The sequence below is a fragment of the Pagrus pagrus genome (assembly GCF_965226575.1).
Source record: "Pagrus pagrus genome assembly, chromosome: 24".
Lineage (NCBI taxonomy): Eukaryota > Metazoa > Chordata > Actinopteri > Spariformes > Sparidae > Pagrus > Pagrus pagrus.
In genome coordinates, this window is record NC_140206.1 from 9592012 (window position 1) to 9610102 (window position 18091).

At 43.0% G+C, this 18091-nt stretch overlaps 1 protein-coding gene across 4 annotated transcripts in view; it reads right to left on the reverse strand.

Annotated features, from left to right (window-relative positions):
- Window positions 1-18091, reverse strand: part of LOC311253417 (voltage-gated inwardly rectifying potassium channel KCNH7-like) — a 69203-nt gene that overhangs the window by 27934 nt on the left and 23178 nt on the right. For 2 of the 4 annotated variants that reach the window (XM_084347362.1, XM_084347361.1), the window contains exons 3-7: window positions 14114-14269; window positions 6427-6906; window positions 5502-5522; window positions 4744-4767; window positions 3059-3273 (exon numbers count right to left, since the gene is read on the reverse strand). In XM_084347362.1, coding sequence (XP_084203488.1) covers window positions 3059-3273; window positions 4744-4767; window positions 5502-5522; window positions 6427-6906; window positions 14114-14269 — 896 coding nt within the window. The remainder of the gene's footprint in view (window positions 1-3058; window positions 3274-4743; window positions 4768-5501; window positions 5523-6426; window positions 6907-14113; window positions 14270-18091) is intronic. The other 2 variants (XM_084347363.1, XM_084347364.1) reach the window with 2 other exon arrangements.

An 18091-nucleotide genomic window follows, 5' to 3' on the forward strand; every position in this document is an offset into this window, starting at 1 on the left:
AGGCCAGATGAGAGCGTGTCTGTTCACACGCCTTGATCAGGCTTCAGATGAACTCAGAGGAGTCCGGAGTCGGTTTCAAGACATCTGCTGTTGCTTTTTTGTTCCTCGCAGTCAGGTGTCTAGAGAACTGTTTACAGACCTAAACTGCTGAAGATCGGGATTTGGCGCGATCTCCCCACGGCTTATTTATCTGTGACTATGATCATTTTAATGCCTAGCAGCATGCATGAGCAAAACAGAAATACGAGCCTGTGTTGAACACCATATGCTCAGTCAGAGATAGAGGAAGAGGGGAGGTGAGCTAAAGATTAAGTACTGGTGTAGCTACCAGTGTATCCACAGAAACGTGTATCTGACAGCTAATTTCCAGGAAGAGCAGCTTGTAGGAGATAAAACTGTGACAACACGTGAAACATTACGGAGAGCGAAGAATCAGAGCTAGGATGTTGCACTAACATGGCTGCATATCTGACCACTGGCACATCAGATTGTGATTATTTTGACAAATAATATGATTGAGATATGAGTTTTTTTCAGACCTTTATCTTAAAGTTAATTAATTGTGTAGCTCTAGACAAAGTAGCAATATGAAGATGTCACTTTGGGATCTGGGAAATTGTGATGAGCATTTTTTTGGTACATTTTTGACACTTTACAGACTAAATAATTCATTGATTAATCATTAAAATAATCGTCAGGTGCAGCCCTAGTGCATCAGGTACCAACATAAGTCCATTACATCCACATTAGCAGGAGTGCCCTCTGTGCTGCTTAATAACTTTGGCTTTAAAGCTGGATGGAGAGGTCAGTGTGCCGCACTGTCCTCTCCGTCTCTCCCTCTGGCTCCAGTCGAAGGCCCGCAGCTGAAGTTGCCTTTGAGTGAGAACAGGGGTCAATTTCCATGCCCTCTCTCCGTTACACTGTTAATGGGCAAAATGCAAAACTGAGACCTAATCAGTGGTTTGGGGCAAAACCCTGAGAGTACATTAACTGAGAGTCCTCGTCTCCTCTGTGCTGCCTCTCAGCCGTGGCAGGGAAGGTGACAATGACCTCTAACCCTGTCTGTAACTTTAGAAATATGGCCTGAGCTCTGGACACTGTCTGGCAGCAGTAAAACTATCCCTGATTATCTGGCGCAGGTGATAGACACCTTGGCCGTGTTACGTATCAGACCCCTTGAGTTTCAATTAATCATCATGAGGCTCACAGAGGGCAGGTGGGGGGAGGACAGGCGGGGGGTGTGGGTGCAATCTGCTGACTTCATCAGCTGCTCAATCTGTGCGAGCGTGATTTGTGATGATAGTAAATGATAATATGATGAGCATTGACTTCCAATGTCTCTCCTCTCCAGTCTGCACAACCTCAGATAGTCAGCAAATAATTGGAGGTATGAATTATTAATAAATGCAAAATATACATGCCCACCACTGCTCTTAATTGCTTTTTATTTTAAGTCTAAGCAAAGCATAATCATGACTTACTAACAGATGGGGGGGATGATAGATTCTATACAACGCTGACGATAACAACAACCTCAAAACATTGCATTTCGGAGAAGAGAAGACATTTAAACTGGGGAAAATGGTGTGTTTTATGGACATTTAATCAAAACCGACTGGCTGCACTAGAGGTGTACAGATGAATATTCAGATGCAGAAAAAATCTGCTGAGCTTATTTGCAGATGGCAGACGCATCCTTTCCCACTCGATTTCAGGCATATTTCCATCTGATCTGGTCTGTATCCGGTGAATTACAACCATTTATATCATATTATATTAATATGGGGCGGGTCTGATATAATGACTGACAAAGAAGCGTTACCGGTCCAGGTTTGAAAGGTCACATGTCACTTGTTTCGCTGCTCTGATTGGATGTAGGTCTATCGAATACCATTCAGTCTGCAGGTCTGTCCGGCAGCGCACCACCAGGCTCACAAAACTCCAACTCAGTGACTGTATGGCCCATTTTCCACCTCAAATTTTACCTAAAACACATTTTACTGCACTGTCTAGCTGTAATACACTGCTTGTATACTGTATTTTATCAATTGTTTTTTGTTTTGTTTTGTGTTTTCCACTCTCTACTTCTCTTGGGGTGGGATGTTGGGAAGGGGATGATCTGTACTACTGTTACTACTGTGTGGAATCCAAGTTTCTGTCCAAGTACTTATTCTGAAATCAATTAAAAAATAATCTGAAAAGAAAGACAGACAAAAACCGCCCCAACTTGCATGCGTCACTCAGTGCTCCTTCATGCTTTTCCTTGCTGTGATCTGTTGTAGGTCTATCCAATTGCGTCCAGAGGCATTTTGCTCTATGCCCTTTGATAAAGCCCCATGGAAATAAAAAAATAACTGAGAGGGACTAAACTAATACACATTTGTGAAGTACTCTGGCAGCGGCAGGCTAGATATGTTATATCGTTTGAAATAAAGTACATTTAATGCTGTTTGATAGGATATATTGGAATGAAATTAGCACTTGGAAAGGGGATAAAAGCAGAAAATCAATGGCTGCCAGAGTCCTCATACATCTAAAATGTTGGACCTGATCCAAATTGGGCCCTTGGTAAACCTACCCTAACCCCACCGGCATAAATGTATCTTTTAAATAAAGTATCCTGATATGAAGGGGACACAAACACAGTCAGACCAAACCTGAATAGATCTGAGGAAAATTAGACCTGATCCAAAATGCAGCTCAGACCCACACAGGGGAGAAGACTAGCAGCAGCATGAGGATCGATCAATTAACAAGCAACTGTGGTACAAAAACAGCGGCAATATTATAATAATATCCTTGGAACGATTATAAAGTCATTTTAAAGTCAAATTCCAAAAACAGTTTGTTTATATGCAAAGACTCATTTTCTGAAATATTTGAAAGTCTTATTTTCACCTCCTGCGCCAACAGCAAAACATTCTGTATCCAACAGGGTGATAGACAGAGGATTATCTATCTACAGAGAGAAATTGGCATTTAATGGATATTTTGGGATATTTTCTCAGAAACTTTTCACTCTTTGTTTGTGGAGTGCTTCGCTGTATTAGCATCTTACCTGCGTGACTTTGTCGGTGACATTGTGCGTGCGGTCTTTGACCTTTGGGGCGATGATGGTTTTCTCAGAGGACGGAGGGGAGGGGCACTTCTTCTCATTGTTGGCCTCCGAGAAGTTGAGCGTGATGAGGGGGATCTTGTTGATGGTGCTGTACTTGTTGAGGTTTGAGTCAGAGGTGGAGCCCAGCAGGCTGGATTTGATCTGACTGAGCGGCCCTGAGAGAGAGACGACGACAGAGGGATGACTTCATTAAAAATCGCCACATCGTCACTGTGGTTGGGTTATTGTTGATGTGAATCGTGGACATCAGAGAACGCTCTAGTGTTCATTTGTGATTGTTGTGACATGAGTAGTGAGCATGGAGTGGCTCGTACTTTTGGAGTGAGTTCAACCACAACACAATACAACAGATACTGAAATAGAAACTCTACAGCCTCTGATTGACCCGTCTAGGGTGAACAGGCCTTTCAAGGTTTCTCATTAAAAACTAATGAAGAACACTGCTGGTGAAAGAAAAGAATGATTCAATGCACAATCAAAGAATGCAACTTCACACAGTAACGCCTCGTTTCCACACAGTTTTGTTTTGTGTCTGTAAATACGGACGTACAACGCAAGAAAACGCATTTCTTCACGGTTGGAGAGATATGCCATCGCAAACATGAGCGAGAAGCTTTTCTGTTTTTATATGCAATTGGAGCATTATTAAGACAAAAACAGGACACAGGGTTTCCATCAGTATATTACAAGCCTGGATGCCTGTCGGGCCTAAGCATTGTGGATTCAGGAATAACTTTCATAAGAGAGAGCTGTAATGTTATAGCAGCTAATGCAGCTGTGTAGTACAGTGTTTCCCACACATAGACTTTACTTGAGTGGGCCACCCAGACATATTAACTGCCATTTTGTAAATTTGGTGGCCCATTTGCGGCTCAACAAGGTCATCCACGATAAATTAAGTTGTTCATATTCTGAAAGACATCCTAAACGCGAGGTGTGTTTTTTGGGCGATGTTACAAAACTGATGACAGAAGTCGCAGACACTGTTGCTGGAAAAGAGAAGACAGAAAGGTGAGGCAAGCCAGAGTGCATTAAGGTGGACAATTAAAGCAACATTATGTAATGTAGGCGCTCTTCTAACATGCTAGCAATGTTAGCTAAATATGCTGTTGAAATTTTGACTGAGAAAAAAATATATAAATAGAGCTGTATTGCATGGCTACACACAGCCATGTGGAAACAAGGCGTTACTCAAACCATCTATCCGTCTGATGAAAACCAGTGCGGTGAATTAACAAAACGTTCCCTTATCTTAGCACGCAATGTCCTCTACAACTTCACAGCATAATAAAAACTCTACAAAATTAACTCCCTGGTTTCTCGTGAGAGCATTCGACACTGCAACATAATGTGACAGCACTGTGACGCACACTGACACGTGTTCCAATGAGAGTGGTAAAAAGTGAAAAAGAGAGAATTGCTGAGGTGCACAGGTTGCACTGTTGGTGTTTTTTTTGTTTCTGCCCCTTTTCACAAAGTACAGTACAGTGATTGAGAGTCAAGGACAGAGAAACAGACAGCAGAGGATGAGAGATTGCATGCACAGCTTCAATACATGCCACTGTAAGGTTACATCACTGCAGTCATGAAGAAAGAACTTAAAAAGGGAAAAGCTGAAGCCATACCCCCAGCCATCCAGGAGCGAGACACTAGCAAACCAGGAGAGAGAAGAAATAGGAGGTAAAAGGGGAAATATGGAAGGGTGGGTGGGTTGTAGGGTACAAACAGTACTTAAAATATCACATTATGGCAGCGCTGCATGTAAACCTTTCTTATTAATATTGCAAAACATCAACATTGGTCAGTTATACTTTAATTTATGCATCAAGTCAGCCTGTGTGAGTGAGATAATGTTGCATGCAGCATATGCGCTGCTACGCTTCCATTGCAGCCTACAAAGGGGCGAGCATATTAAATTCAAATGGAAACACAGTCAGGTTTCTGTTCATTCACTAAGACATGGCAGCGTAAACCAGAGGTTGCATAGAAGAAAAACGAGGTTACAGACAGTGGGAGGTATCATCTTGTAAAGCTTCATTGATTTTCTTCAATGAGCAAACGCAGGAAAAGTAATATGTTGCTTCATGCAAGTGCGTGCAGAGGTCAGCGTGTTTTTTTGTACTTTTTTTTTATCAGAGGCTTCCCCTGGGCGACTAGCTGGGGATCAGCGGGTCATGTGCACTGAGACTGAGTCATTTAGAGCCAGTGTTTCGAGGCTCCGGTGCAAGAACTTACAAACACACTGTCAGTCACCCCACCAAGGCATTTGCATTCAACATCGACCTCAGTCATGTGGAAAAAAACGCATGCAACAAGCAGGCTTTGTGCAGCATACACGTAGCATCCGTGCTAAAGTTCAGCTCAAGATGCTGCCGTTCGTTACCTTTAATATTGCGACCATTGTCTGTGATGGCAGCGACACGGCGAAGAGAAGGAAGAGAGAGAAAAGAATTTCTGGTTTTCTATGATGACAAATGGCGGCTGGCATTAAACCCCCACTAGTGCACCCGTGAACAATTCATTACCGTGAAGTAGACGTATTACTGTGTCAGCCACTGGGAGCTATTTGAATGAGGATTGTAGATAAGGGGATGGGGTAGACTGATTGGCCTGGAGGAAACGGGGCCAGTCTGGGGCACTTCTACCCTCATCCAAATGAGGGCCAAAAGGCTAATGAGTGATTTAGACTCAAGGGAAGATCAATAGCACCCAGTACAGATGGTGACTCACGATAATGCTGATTAAGATACTGGCATCTCGCATCTCCTATTTTGGGACCACAGGGAGTTTGGTAATTAATAAAGCCAAATTACTGTCGTCACGAATAATAAATTCCTTCTGAGTCCCTTAATGTAAAATCTAACATTTGGGTAATGACCATGTCTGACTCTTTGTTATTACTGACATTACTTGGCGAATAGTGTTTATGTTAGAGCAGTGGCCACCAACCACAGACACGCACCAAGAGATCCCCTCCAGACTTGCTTTGAAAAATAAATTATTTAACAAAACAATTGGCTTTCAAACCAGTTGTGATGTCAGAAAGTAATTTCATACTTTCATGTTTTAAACTGAGATTTGAGGAGAGCACAGAGAAACTTTCCCCCTTTGGCAGATTTATGTAAAAAATCAATGTGACTGTACAAAATGTTAAGTGGAGGTGGTCTTGAATTAAAAAGATAAACTACATTTGGAACATAACCATAGAGGACTGAAAAAAACAGATACAAAAAAACAAAAAAAAACTGCTTGAAATTCAGTAAAAGCTGTTTTACTGCATACATTAAGGGCTATTAAGAGATTCCTACCTTCACTGGCATGTCTGTCCCTGAATGCCATCTTGGAGTTGGCCCCAAAGCCTTCCATGTCGTGTACGGAGGAGGCTCTGCGAATACTGCACACACTCTCTCTGGAGGCGGTTGGAGTGAGGCCCGGGATTGACGGAGCTGCGACGAGTGTGTCCTCCTGGCTCTGGTGCTGGGTCTGGGCCACGGCCTGGTCCGGGTACACCCGGTCCCAGGGGCCCTTGGGCGATGAGTGGTCCAAAGGCCCTGACACAGGGGTGGAGCAATGGCTGGGGCCGATGAGGGCACGGGTGTCGTTGGCGTACGAGGGACTGCAGCTCTCGCGGGTGGTGGGAAGTTGGTAGTCGCGTGTGGCCACCGAGCCGTCGCTGTGGCGAGGGGAGTCCACCATGACGGCGTCAGGGTCTTCCTGGGGCAGGGATTGCTTGCTGATGCCCAGGAGAGGTAAGGCCGGGAAACGGAAGCGAAAGAATCTCCCTTTCCCTGACAGAGAAGAAGAAAGAGACAAAGAATAGAGCTCATTACTGCCACATTATTCATCCGACATCAGTTTATAGTGACCAGTAACAGAGTACGAAGTGCCTTGGGGCAACTTATTTCACATATAAACATCAATTCTAAGGCTGTGAGAGCTAAGTCGCACAATTATCATGTAGAGTCTACACAGTAAGTTACTTGGCTGCTTTGAGACCAAAAACAGCATAAAAGCAGAATGCACGGTGCTTTTTAATGAGCCAGTGGGATCGACATAACCCCCACTGACCTTGTGTTGTGTTTTCATGGTGTGTTTGCAGCAGAACTTGCTTACAGCCTTCAACATCCCCGCTGATATCGCACACTTGTTTGCCAATAGCACTGAAAAGCCTGCCAATGCAGCTATCTTAAAAAGACCCTGGCAGATCAAAACAAATGCCCGCTCCGCCTCGGGCACTAGTTCAATCTTCAATTTCCTTCAATTATTCATGGAGGAGGACATTTACTGAAATATTGTAATGGCAGTAGTGCATGAGGAGTCAGTCCTTTCAAGAATTATGTGCGGGATTTTAATGAGTGAGTGATAGCTCCTGTGGAGATGAAGGAGTGATATTTAGGGCTCTGCTGTCACAACAGCAGGTACTTCTGAGAGAGCGACGTGCAGGAAAAGGTGAAGAAAAGTGTGAAGTTTGTTAAAATGAATACATGTATGCTGTATTACGTACACGTAGCGCACACCCACTCACACACCATTCACAAAAAAGACACATTTAGTTGCATCTAACAATATCTGCAAACATGTCATGAGAGAGACAGTCACGCTCGCTAGATTCCACATATGGACCACAAACTGTGGCCTGCATGTTGTGAATCATTTAGTCGACTGAACATATGCCATACATACGGATCAGGGCGCTTTCCCAGTCCCTGGAAACAAGTGTCACTGCCATGCAATGTACTGAAGTCCATCATAAAAACATTAAAAGAAAAAAAGGACAAGCAAACCTGAATTAAAAACAAAAACAAAACATCACCTCACACCAGATCATCATTATATCCCCTTTGTATACTTGCTGGGCAACGAGTATTTTCCATTCGATTGTGAGAAAAAGGCAGCACGACCACAGCTGCACTGCAAAACGGACAAGGTCACGCAGTCAACATCACTTTCAAGCTGTAATGAGCGAATAGTTCAACAGCAACCGTGTGGTAATGATGGCTGAGAGTTCACAGCCCAACTCGGCCGCAGAGAGAGATCTGCACTCCGAGCGACCTAAAGAGCTCCGTTTGGAAATAATTCAGTTTGCTCAGAAGATAACTAACTTAAAAAAAAAAAAAAAGGCAATCAGAGAGAGAAATTAAGTTTTACATGATAGGACATTATAGTATTTGTCTATTTTGCAGTGTTGTAGTAAGTACCCTAAAGTCATACTTGAATAAAACCTAAAGATCCCCCATATGAATAGTACTTGTCTGATGCCTCTGTCTGACGTAAAGTGTCTGATATTGATGCAGCAGGCAAGTAACTAGTAACTACATTTATCAAATAAATGTACAATAGTTGCCTCAAAAATGTGGTGGAGTAAATGCATAAAGTAGCAGGAAATGTAAATACTTAAGTACAAACACTAAAGTTCATTCCCTCACTACTTTTTGTAATGAATAGGTATGCAGATCTATTAAAAAGACATGTTTACGTTGAAGTAAATAAACCTAAACAAGTTTTCTTTTCTCTCGTTGTATTGGTTATATAAGATATAACTGAATAACTTCACCCTATGTGTGGATTTTTTTTTTTAGAGGGAATAATTGAATGTCATTTTTGTACAATTTTGCCTGCCCTAGAGCAAACTACAGACCATTGTATTTGACACACCCCGTTTAACTCCAATATCCGCAATGAGTACAGCGGCTATGGATGAATTCAGAGACACAATAGGAGGCAAAATAGAAAACAGAATTAATGTTCGAGGCTCAGCAGGGAGCAGCATGCTGATTTGTTTTCCTTTTTTACTGTTGGAGACGGAGAGGGAGGAACTACTTTTAGACACAATGCCCGGCATCTGCTCGGGTCAGTGTGGTGTGTTTAAATTAAAGGTCAAGTTCACCCAAAACTGAATATTCAGTCAAAATCTACTCACCTCTGTATGGATGGAAAGTTGGGTGAAGTTTCGACGTCAAAACAGAGTCGAGCATTCTCCTAAACATCGAATGAGATATTTTTGCTTGTTTTTCTGAGTTGGAGTCTTTGTTATCTATTTATTTGCACAACAATTTACAACAATACGTGTGGTCGAGCTCCTGTACTCACTTCAGACGAGGTGGGCACTAATGCTTTTATTTCAGCAGCTACAGTGAAGTTTTTCAGGGTTAAATAATGGGTTTTAAAATCAATTTGGGATCCTGGGGCTTCGGAAGACGGAGATGGAGCCATTTTTTTCGGTTAGTTTTTCTACATTTTTAAACTAATCCGCATCTACTTCAGTTGTTACGAGATTTCTACAACACTGTTTTGCTGTGAAGCTCCAGAAACTTCACCTGACTCTTCATCCATAGGAAAATCAGGCGAGTAAATACTGACTGGATTGTCATTTTTGCATTAAGTTAACCTTTAAGTCTGGATGCTGATGATGCTGGAAATGATGATTTGCATTCAATTGTTGAGTCAGAGCAGGATCTGGAGTCAGTATGAGTAAACAAGCAATTCATCTTAATGATGGTAAAATTAAGTCACTTGTTTCTGCAAAAGAATCACAAGGTTGTGTTTCATCTGAGCTCACTGCTACGAGGCAAAAATACCTTCTGATCTTTGGTTTTCAGCTGATCCCAAACCAGCAAATCCAATTTATATGCCAACTAGTCTGCACAATACAGCGAAACCCTGTTTACTGGGGTTCTTCCCTCCAAAAGGAAAATCACTCCCTTTTGCAATCACACCACTGCGATATTACAACATCATTCGATCTTGCGGCCTGAGCACTTCACATTTCCGCCAGCTTGATTTAAACACTGATAAAATGACACCTTAACAAAATAATGAATGGTAGCTCATGAGCTTTCACATGCTCACAGCTCTGTTTCTAATTACTGTGCCTGGAGGATAAACATATACGCCACAAATCTTTTAATTAGCTCATAATTCAGTCACGCATCCACGGCGTGTGCTGAGAACATTGTATGGAGCTATATTTAATGGTGATATTGAAAAGGCTCAACCTTGCAGGAATATGCTGTGTGTGCGCGCTCGCTCTCACTCGCTCTCAAACCCTCTCATTCTTTGCCTGCAAAAACTCACCAGCGGCTTCACACAACCAATGGACGTACAGTGGCCCTTGTTGCTATGATACCGGATAGTAATATTTGCATTGAATATTAATTGGGCCCTCAGATCCCCATGTTGGGGAGTGAAATGTCTTTCTGTAATGTGAGCATGATTCAGATGTCAGGGGAGAAGTAGAGAGAGAACAATAAAGCCTGGTCCTCTGGTGAAAAGCAGGACAAAAACGGCTTTGTGTCCTTTTGTTTCTGCCTCCTGCTCTTGTGGTTTTGCTGACGTTAAATGAAAATAAAAAACCTGATTTGCATGCAGTGTTCTTTTACCTGAAGGAGTGTTTACCTGGGCTCCCAGTTCTCCTATTACTCACCAGCTCTAGAGAATAACATGGATAATTCTGCTGTGTCCCCACTTTGCCCCTTACTCATTTAGATAGAGAAAATTCAATTATAACTGCAATGAGCCGGAGTTAAGAGAAGTACATTTTCATTTTGTTATGGTATTTTTCTTAATTAGACAATACACATGGAGAGAAAGGAATCAAAATGGAGCTACAGCTGGTCTTCTTCAGCTGGCTGTCGCTGTCAGTCATGCAGATACTTTGCCCAACCACTCATTTGCATACATTTGGTACCCTGCACCTGCAAAGAGTTCACGTGTCTCCTCGTGGACAACACACCATGATGCCTTTTGGCTCCTGGTCCCTGTAGTGTTCATCCACACTTTGTAAACACTTTTACAAGGCTCTCACTGGACAATTTCAGCATCCTGCTGCATCATCGCTGCAGAGGAAAATCAAAGCTGTTTATTTTCTTCTCGTGAATGACTGAGTAGGTCGTGCTGAGCTCGGTGTAGCCATTGTTGGCTCCAGCTTAGGGGTTGTCGAGTGCTTGTTGGATAAGAGGCTGAAAGTGTAGAGTTCCATCAATACTGGATTTTTTCACTGAACATTATGTCACTATTTTACCTTAAAAATAACAGCTTCAAAATCATGTTGATGCTGCACTGACTTGTAATAGGGAGAATGGTGCCTCCATCATTCCCAGTCTGAGTCCTATATGCCCGTCCTTGCACTCTTTATGCGCTACGTCACATACCACCAACTATGTCGGTGAAAACAGATCAGATTTTTTGGGAGAAAATGTTTTCTGGTTTTTCCTCTGATGTCCTCCTGCTGATCTGCCTCAACTTTTTGTGATTTACAGGATTTCCTGATGGACAGCTTTAGTTGTTATAAAGTAACCACTCGCTGCTGCTAAGTGTAGCTACAGTTAGCCAGCTCAGTTAGGAGAGCAGCTAGCAGACTATGCCCAGACCAGTTTGCGAGGTGGTTCCACACCTAGCACTGAGCTTTGAACCACTGTGAGGTGGAGGTTTTCAGGCCAGGGACAGTGAATGCTGAGCCTCTACGGGAATCACGATGGAGGAAAGACCAACTGATGGAGGAAGCTAAGAAGAGAAAAAGAGAGTGTGACGGTGAAAGAAGCCAGACGGGAGTAAATCTTGACTGGCTTTTAGTAGAGAAATAAAAGGCAGACACCAACCTAGACTTCTTGCTGTTGGACTGATGAGTAATAAAAGTTGGTTTGCTATGTGTTGTGTTGTGTTGTGTTGTTGCACTTGCTTGATGTTTGGCTGCATCAGCGAGGATGTAGCCTTGCTAGTGTTCAATCATAATTAATGTAATCATAACAATTGCCTGTGTACAACTGTCCATATTTACTACAATGGTGTAAAGTGAATCCCAATCCGAAACTGTTGGAGTGCAAAAATGGCAAATTATTGCATAATGCTGCCTTAATACGTTTATTCACATAGCACCTTTATTTGCCACTTTTCTTTTTTGTGTGGAAGTGGTTCCTCTCAGCCGCATCAAACCGAAATGGGGAAATCCAAGACGGCTGCAGAATGGATGAAATCGTTGCAGAGCAGCGATGGCGATCGATAAGCATCACCTAATGCGCGGCTGCTCATTCCCCAGAAGCAGTCTACATAATGCAAGACATGGATCACCACCTCGCGCCATCTGAAGGCAGCTTCTCCTACACATACTGCAGAGCTGCTCCTCAAAATAGTAGCGCGATGGGTTTCACCAAGTTAAATTTACATCTGTAGCAGTTTGTCCACTTAAATTATGCAGAGCTATTCATAATTTGTGCCCTCTGTCCATCTGCTAGTAAAAGTGCAGTAGAGTTAGCTGTGATGAAACGAGGCCAAGAACTACCAACTCTCTCTGGTAATCCCTGCGACGGCAGCGGTTGCGTGTAGGCAGAGAGAGAGAGAGAGAGAGAGAGACAGAAAGAAAGCGATGGTGTCCAGCACTGAGACTTGACCTTGTAAACAAATCTGGACGTCAGCACCAGATTTGCAGGAACGCCCACTTAGATATTCAGATAAGCATGAATAGGCTTTAATTCATAGAGACCTGCTCCATCAGGGATTGCCCTTGTGTTCGGTCGGGCAAGCTCCCATAGAAGAGTGAAAGGAGTAGGCCTTATCAGCGACACGTACACGCAAACACTCACAAATTGAAAAGCTTATACGTTCACGCATGGTTTCGCTGGAGTCTGTACACAAACGCACACAGACAAGAGTTGCTTTTACACTCAACACACGCGTTCCCACTCTGTTCACCACACCACCCCATGAGGCATCACAGCCTGTTAAGGGCCTCATCCAATTACAGTCATCCAGAGGTGACCTCTGGTCCTCTACGCTGCTGCTTTATATGTCACAGACACAAAGTGGAGGAAGAGAGCGACAGAGAAGAGAGAGGAGGCATCAAGAGCGTGTTTGAGCGCACCGCAGGGGAATGGCATTATACAGCATTACACCGACAGCTCTGGGAAGCTGAGTCCTCTGCAGCACTGCTCCAGTAGTTCATCAGGCCATCCTGGCAGGCTATGAGCTATAATTGGGCCAGACCTTTGAGATGATGGCAGGCTAACACATCAGTGTCTGCTAAACGCTAGTGTCAACATGCCAAAGGAGCTGTCTAGCAGGGATATCCTGCACTGCACTGCTGCGAGGAGAAGTGAATGTGATCGCCACAAGTTATGTCTGCATAAGCACAACGCTATGAAGGCTAAAGATGCTAGAGAAATGCTTTGCATAATAGCATCTAGCAGGGCGTGCAGCATTAATATTAGGGTCATGTCAAGTAGTTAAGACACAGCAGGGACCGCGTAAAGGCACAAATTGATGTGGATGTGGGAAAAGGTTACAAGTAAAAGGTCATGACTGGCTGTTACATTACTATCACTTGTTTTCTTCCTGCTTGCTCTTTCAGTGTGACGACCTCTTACTTCTGTACATGTACAAGTGTAAACCCTTCATGACGTCACCCAGTGCTTTGTGTATGGCCATTTTGAAGCCTTGAGTTTGACATTATGGCCTTCAGCATGGAGCTGGGGAGGATACTGATTGGATCTGACTGAGAACCTGAGGACAAGCCGTGGTAGCGTCAATCACAAGGTAGCGATGCCCTAAAGCATACCCTACTTTGTGGTCATTTTTAGGGCCCTGACACACCAGATGACGGTCGGCCATCAGCCAATGTCGCGGCCGTTGGTAAGTGTCTGTGGCCCGCACCACTGGCACGAGTCGGCCCTTGTTGGTGGCTTTTTGACTGACTGAGCTTGTAGAATCGACAGCGCAACATGTCAGTGGGAGAAATCACTGATTGGCTGTTCAGCAAGAAGAAACAGAAAAAGAAAGGAAAAGCCCCATTTATTGTGTCAGACATATTCTCAATGAGTGCTGATGTTAGTGGAAATGGTGTCAAAAAACCTGGTGGTAGGGCAAGGTATTTCTTCTCACGCAGGCATAGAACGTAAGAGCTAGTTGGCCATTGACTTCAGTCTTTTCGTGCTTTGATTGACGAAGACTTGAAACTAGTGATTGGGACCATAAACTTATTGGGAAACTGTTTACTTTACTCACATTGGTCAGCTTTGGATGGCGAGGTGTGGTTGAGTCTCTCCAGTGAGTCACTGCTGCCTTCGTCCAGGATGTAATCGAAGTTAAGGATGAACATCATCACCACGCCCTCCTCGTTCTTCACTGGGATGATATGTGTGGCGCACAGGAAGTCCGAACCTGACCAACAGGAAAATAAATCAAGGTTAGAAATGGGTAATAAACTTTTATGTTTTGTGTGTGATGGACTTGATACAAGACCCACTGCAATCAGTCACAGAGGCCTGAAATTATGAGCCCCATCAATCTAGAAGGCAAGTTGGCCTGATTGAAAATTCATAACTTAATGATTTTCTGTGCCAAACAAGATGGTAAAACCCCTGAACAAAGACTCAAAGTAACATAACAGCTTTTCAGATACAGTGCAGCTTGACCCTGGAGCTTTCCATTAACACTCTTTGACATTCAAACATCTTATTCCAGATAAAGCTGTGTGTGCGGAAACGGAGGAGAAATGAGGGGGAAAAGGTCAAGAGGTCCGCTGAGAGGAAAGCCTCGGGAGCTGAATGATTTCATATATCCAGACGTGCCCCGAGTCTGTCCCGCTACAGTTTAGTACAGTCGAATACAGTGCAAACATCCATTCACCTCCAGTTAACATTAATGCCTGATCCAATTTACATCCACCCTGTCGACAGGACATGCAAAGTCATCACTGCGTAACACAAATAATGATGTGCGCGCACAAAAATACAGCAACAAGGAAAAAAGGTCAAAATTAATTGATTCCATCTGTGTGTCGTTACTCCCTTGTGACAGTAAACTGAGTATCTTAGATCGGTGGACAAAACAAGACATCTGAGGATGTTTTCTTGGGCTTTAGGAAACACTGATTGGCATTTTTCACCATTTTCTGACATTTTCTAGACCAAAAATCTCATAAATGAATTGAGAAATTAATCGACAATGAAAATAATCATTAGTTCTAGCCCTATTCCTCACAATTTGGTCTCACAGAAAAAAGTTAAATTGCTCTCAGTACTTTATTCCAATTATTAGGGTTGCCGATGGCTCCGCAGTGGGAGGTAAATTTAATGCAACCCTGCTCAGTCGCTAATGCCTCTAAATGTTCCTAATTTATCACAGCAGACAATAGGTTAACACAGAAGAAACAGACCTGGTGCACCAATTATACCATCTGTCTTGTCTTCGCTCCAAATCGAATATAATGATTCAGAAAATGAGATAAAGATAGTTGCTGAGATATTTTAGATTTCCCTGACTTCATTGATAAGTTGAGGTAGTATCTTCGGTTGCCAGCGTTGGCTAGATGAGCTGTAGAGAAGCTACGAGCAGCGTTACTGGTGTAGAAAATGAAATGTATATTAAGTTTTAAATAATAAACGTGGACATCTCTGGAAGATGCTCTCCCTCACATTAAGCTCTAAGTCCTGCTGTCACCACGAGGCTATTTATAGCTCGCCCAGCAGGCACCCAGCCTACAGCATTTCTTTACTGGGGGAAACACAGAGACACTGCTGCCGCTGCTGACTCTATTCGTGCACTTGCGGACATGTGCACACACCGCTGCCACACACGGACCGACGCAAGCAAAATAATAGCAGAATACTAGTCCGCGGTCATTTTCCCTTATTGTATCACCGTCAAGCCGAGAAACCCTATTGTGCAGCAACGTTACAAACCGATGCTCTACCAGTCTGGGGTTTGATTTATGTATTGGGGAGCACTGATTCCGCTGGGCTAAGCAGTAACCTGCCCCTAACAGTACATCAGTGTCACTGTGAGTGGATGGAGCCATTAATTTCAGTCAGAAGGAGTGATGGGGGGGGCAAGCACTATCACGCCTCCTCTGCCTTCAGTGACGATATGCAAAAGAGGCCCTGACTCCAAGTGGAGGCGTCTCTTTGCTTTCATGGTTTCCAGGACTGTAGCTGAAGGGAAAACATACGGTACGCTGCAAAGAGGGCCTTGAGTATCAGTGGAAGTTTTAAGAGAAACAGAAAAAGACTGGGAGAAACTCAGACAATCTTGTGTACTTGTCTAATCCCGAACAACTCCTTGTAAGACATAAAATGATGTCAGCGTTGAAGCTTTTATATACTGACATGAAAGTACAAACGTGTCTGTTTTATCTCCTTAAGCACAAGGAGCAGCGACGACAGTGATGGGCGTGCTATTATTTAAAACCCTGACAATTCATTTTGTTTTGCAAATTAAAACGACGGATGCGTGTCTCCATGGAAACAAGTGAGCGCTCCGAAGAAAAGCTAAACTTCCTGCGCCAAGTTGGAGATTAGTTTTTCTTTTTTGTCCAGCACAAAGCAACTTCAAGATGTTTCTCAAATGGCGACATCTGTCAGTTTGAGAGAAACTGGCGCATTTTCATCCTGCAAAAGTTACGGTTTAACTACTCGACACCAGACTAAACGACAAGTTAAGATAGAGCTTATGATGCGTCATCGGGGACTCATTCCCTCTGCAGCAACGCAAGCAGACACAGAAACAAGCTTCAGCTGAAGAGGTTAAACTCATGATGATGGAGGTTGAAATGAATGGCTATCATGCGAAAAACACATTTCTTTTGCACATCATTCAGAAAAATACACCTGTGCAATAATCATGGCTCCAATGCACGCACATAATTCATCCATTAGAGTGCTTAGTTTAACCTCTGCATGCATCAGGAAGGGATGTAACCCCAGCTTTGTAAAGCAATCTGTGTGCATGTGTGTGTGTATGGACTCTAAAAATAAGCCGCTTGGAAACCATAGGCATTTATAATTCATAGGAGCTAAGTATTATGTTCTAGAAAGCATAATGGTTGTTTAGGCAATATAAGAAAGAGAGGAGGCTCAATGGTTATGTGTGTGAAGGGGGAGATGGGTTGGGGCCAGAATAGATACATATCAGAAATCCATTATCATGTAAAGCACTAAATCGTCTCGGGCCTAAATACACTTCTCATTTACATGTTATGAAGGATCTGGACCCCTCAGGTCATCTGGGACAGGTTTACTCAGTGTTCCCAGTGTGGTTTTTATGCTCCTCACCTGTGGAACAAGCTTCCTGAATACCTTTGGTCTGTTAAAACTGTTAACTAATTCAAAATCAGGGCTTAAAACATTACAGTTTACTGTGGCTTTTACTGGATGCATTTTTATCCATTAGTATTCATTTGCTTACTTTTGCGTTGTTAAATCTTTTAAATGCAACTTTTAAATTTCTTGATATATTTTTTCCTATTTCTTATCCATGTCTATACCCCTGTAAAGCAATTTGAATTGCCTTATGTCTGAACGACGCCATATAAACCAGGCACTCAGTAGAGCCTATAATTGCTTAAACCATCATTTAAACTCACTAGGATTCACATCAACTTGTACTCGCTCATAGATGCCAGCCACCTAAATACGCCTGATTTTTTCCATTAAGATCAATAAATCATTCCCTGAGAAACTAATGAAAAAGTAAAAAAAAAAGCGCCCTATCTTTCGATATTAAAGAGAGTTAGAAAAAAATCCAGGATCAGCACCAAAAGTTAATGGGGTCTGTTCTGAGCTGAGACCTGTCCTCTATCCAATTTTTGTGAAATGAGTCTGTAGATACATCCATCATATTTTCCATTCCGCTCATTACAGTTAATCATTGTTTTGTTTATGCATGTGCGTAATGTTATGTCAGACACTTGCAACAACAGCTAAATGCATTTGAATTTAAAAGCAAGAGGAAGAGAGGTCAACCGTACCGGCATAAGAGGGGACTGTGCATTGTGTGTGTGTGGGTGTGTTTATGTCACGTGTAGGTGTGTGTGAAGAGGGATAGAGTTGGAGTGGGGTATACAGTGCAGTAAGTGGGTATGTGTGTGCGTTCTCTGTATTAACCTCCACTTTGACTTGCCTGTCTGTCTATTTGTGCTTTAAATCTGCATCCAAATGTAAAAATGACAATATCTGCTGCTGCTGTTGGCTCTAAGAGACGGAG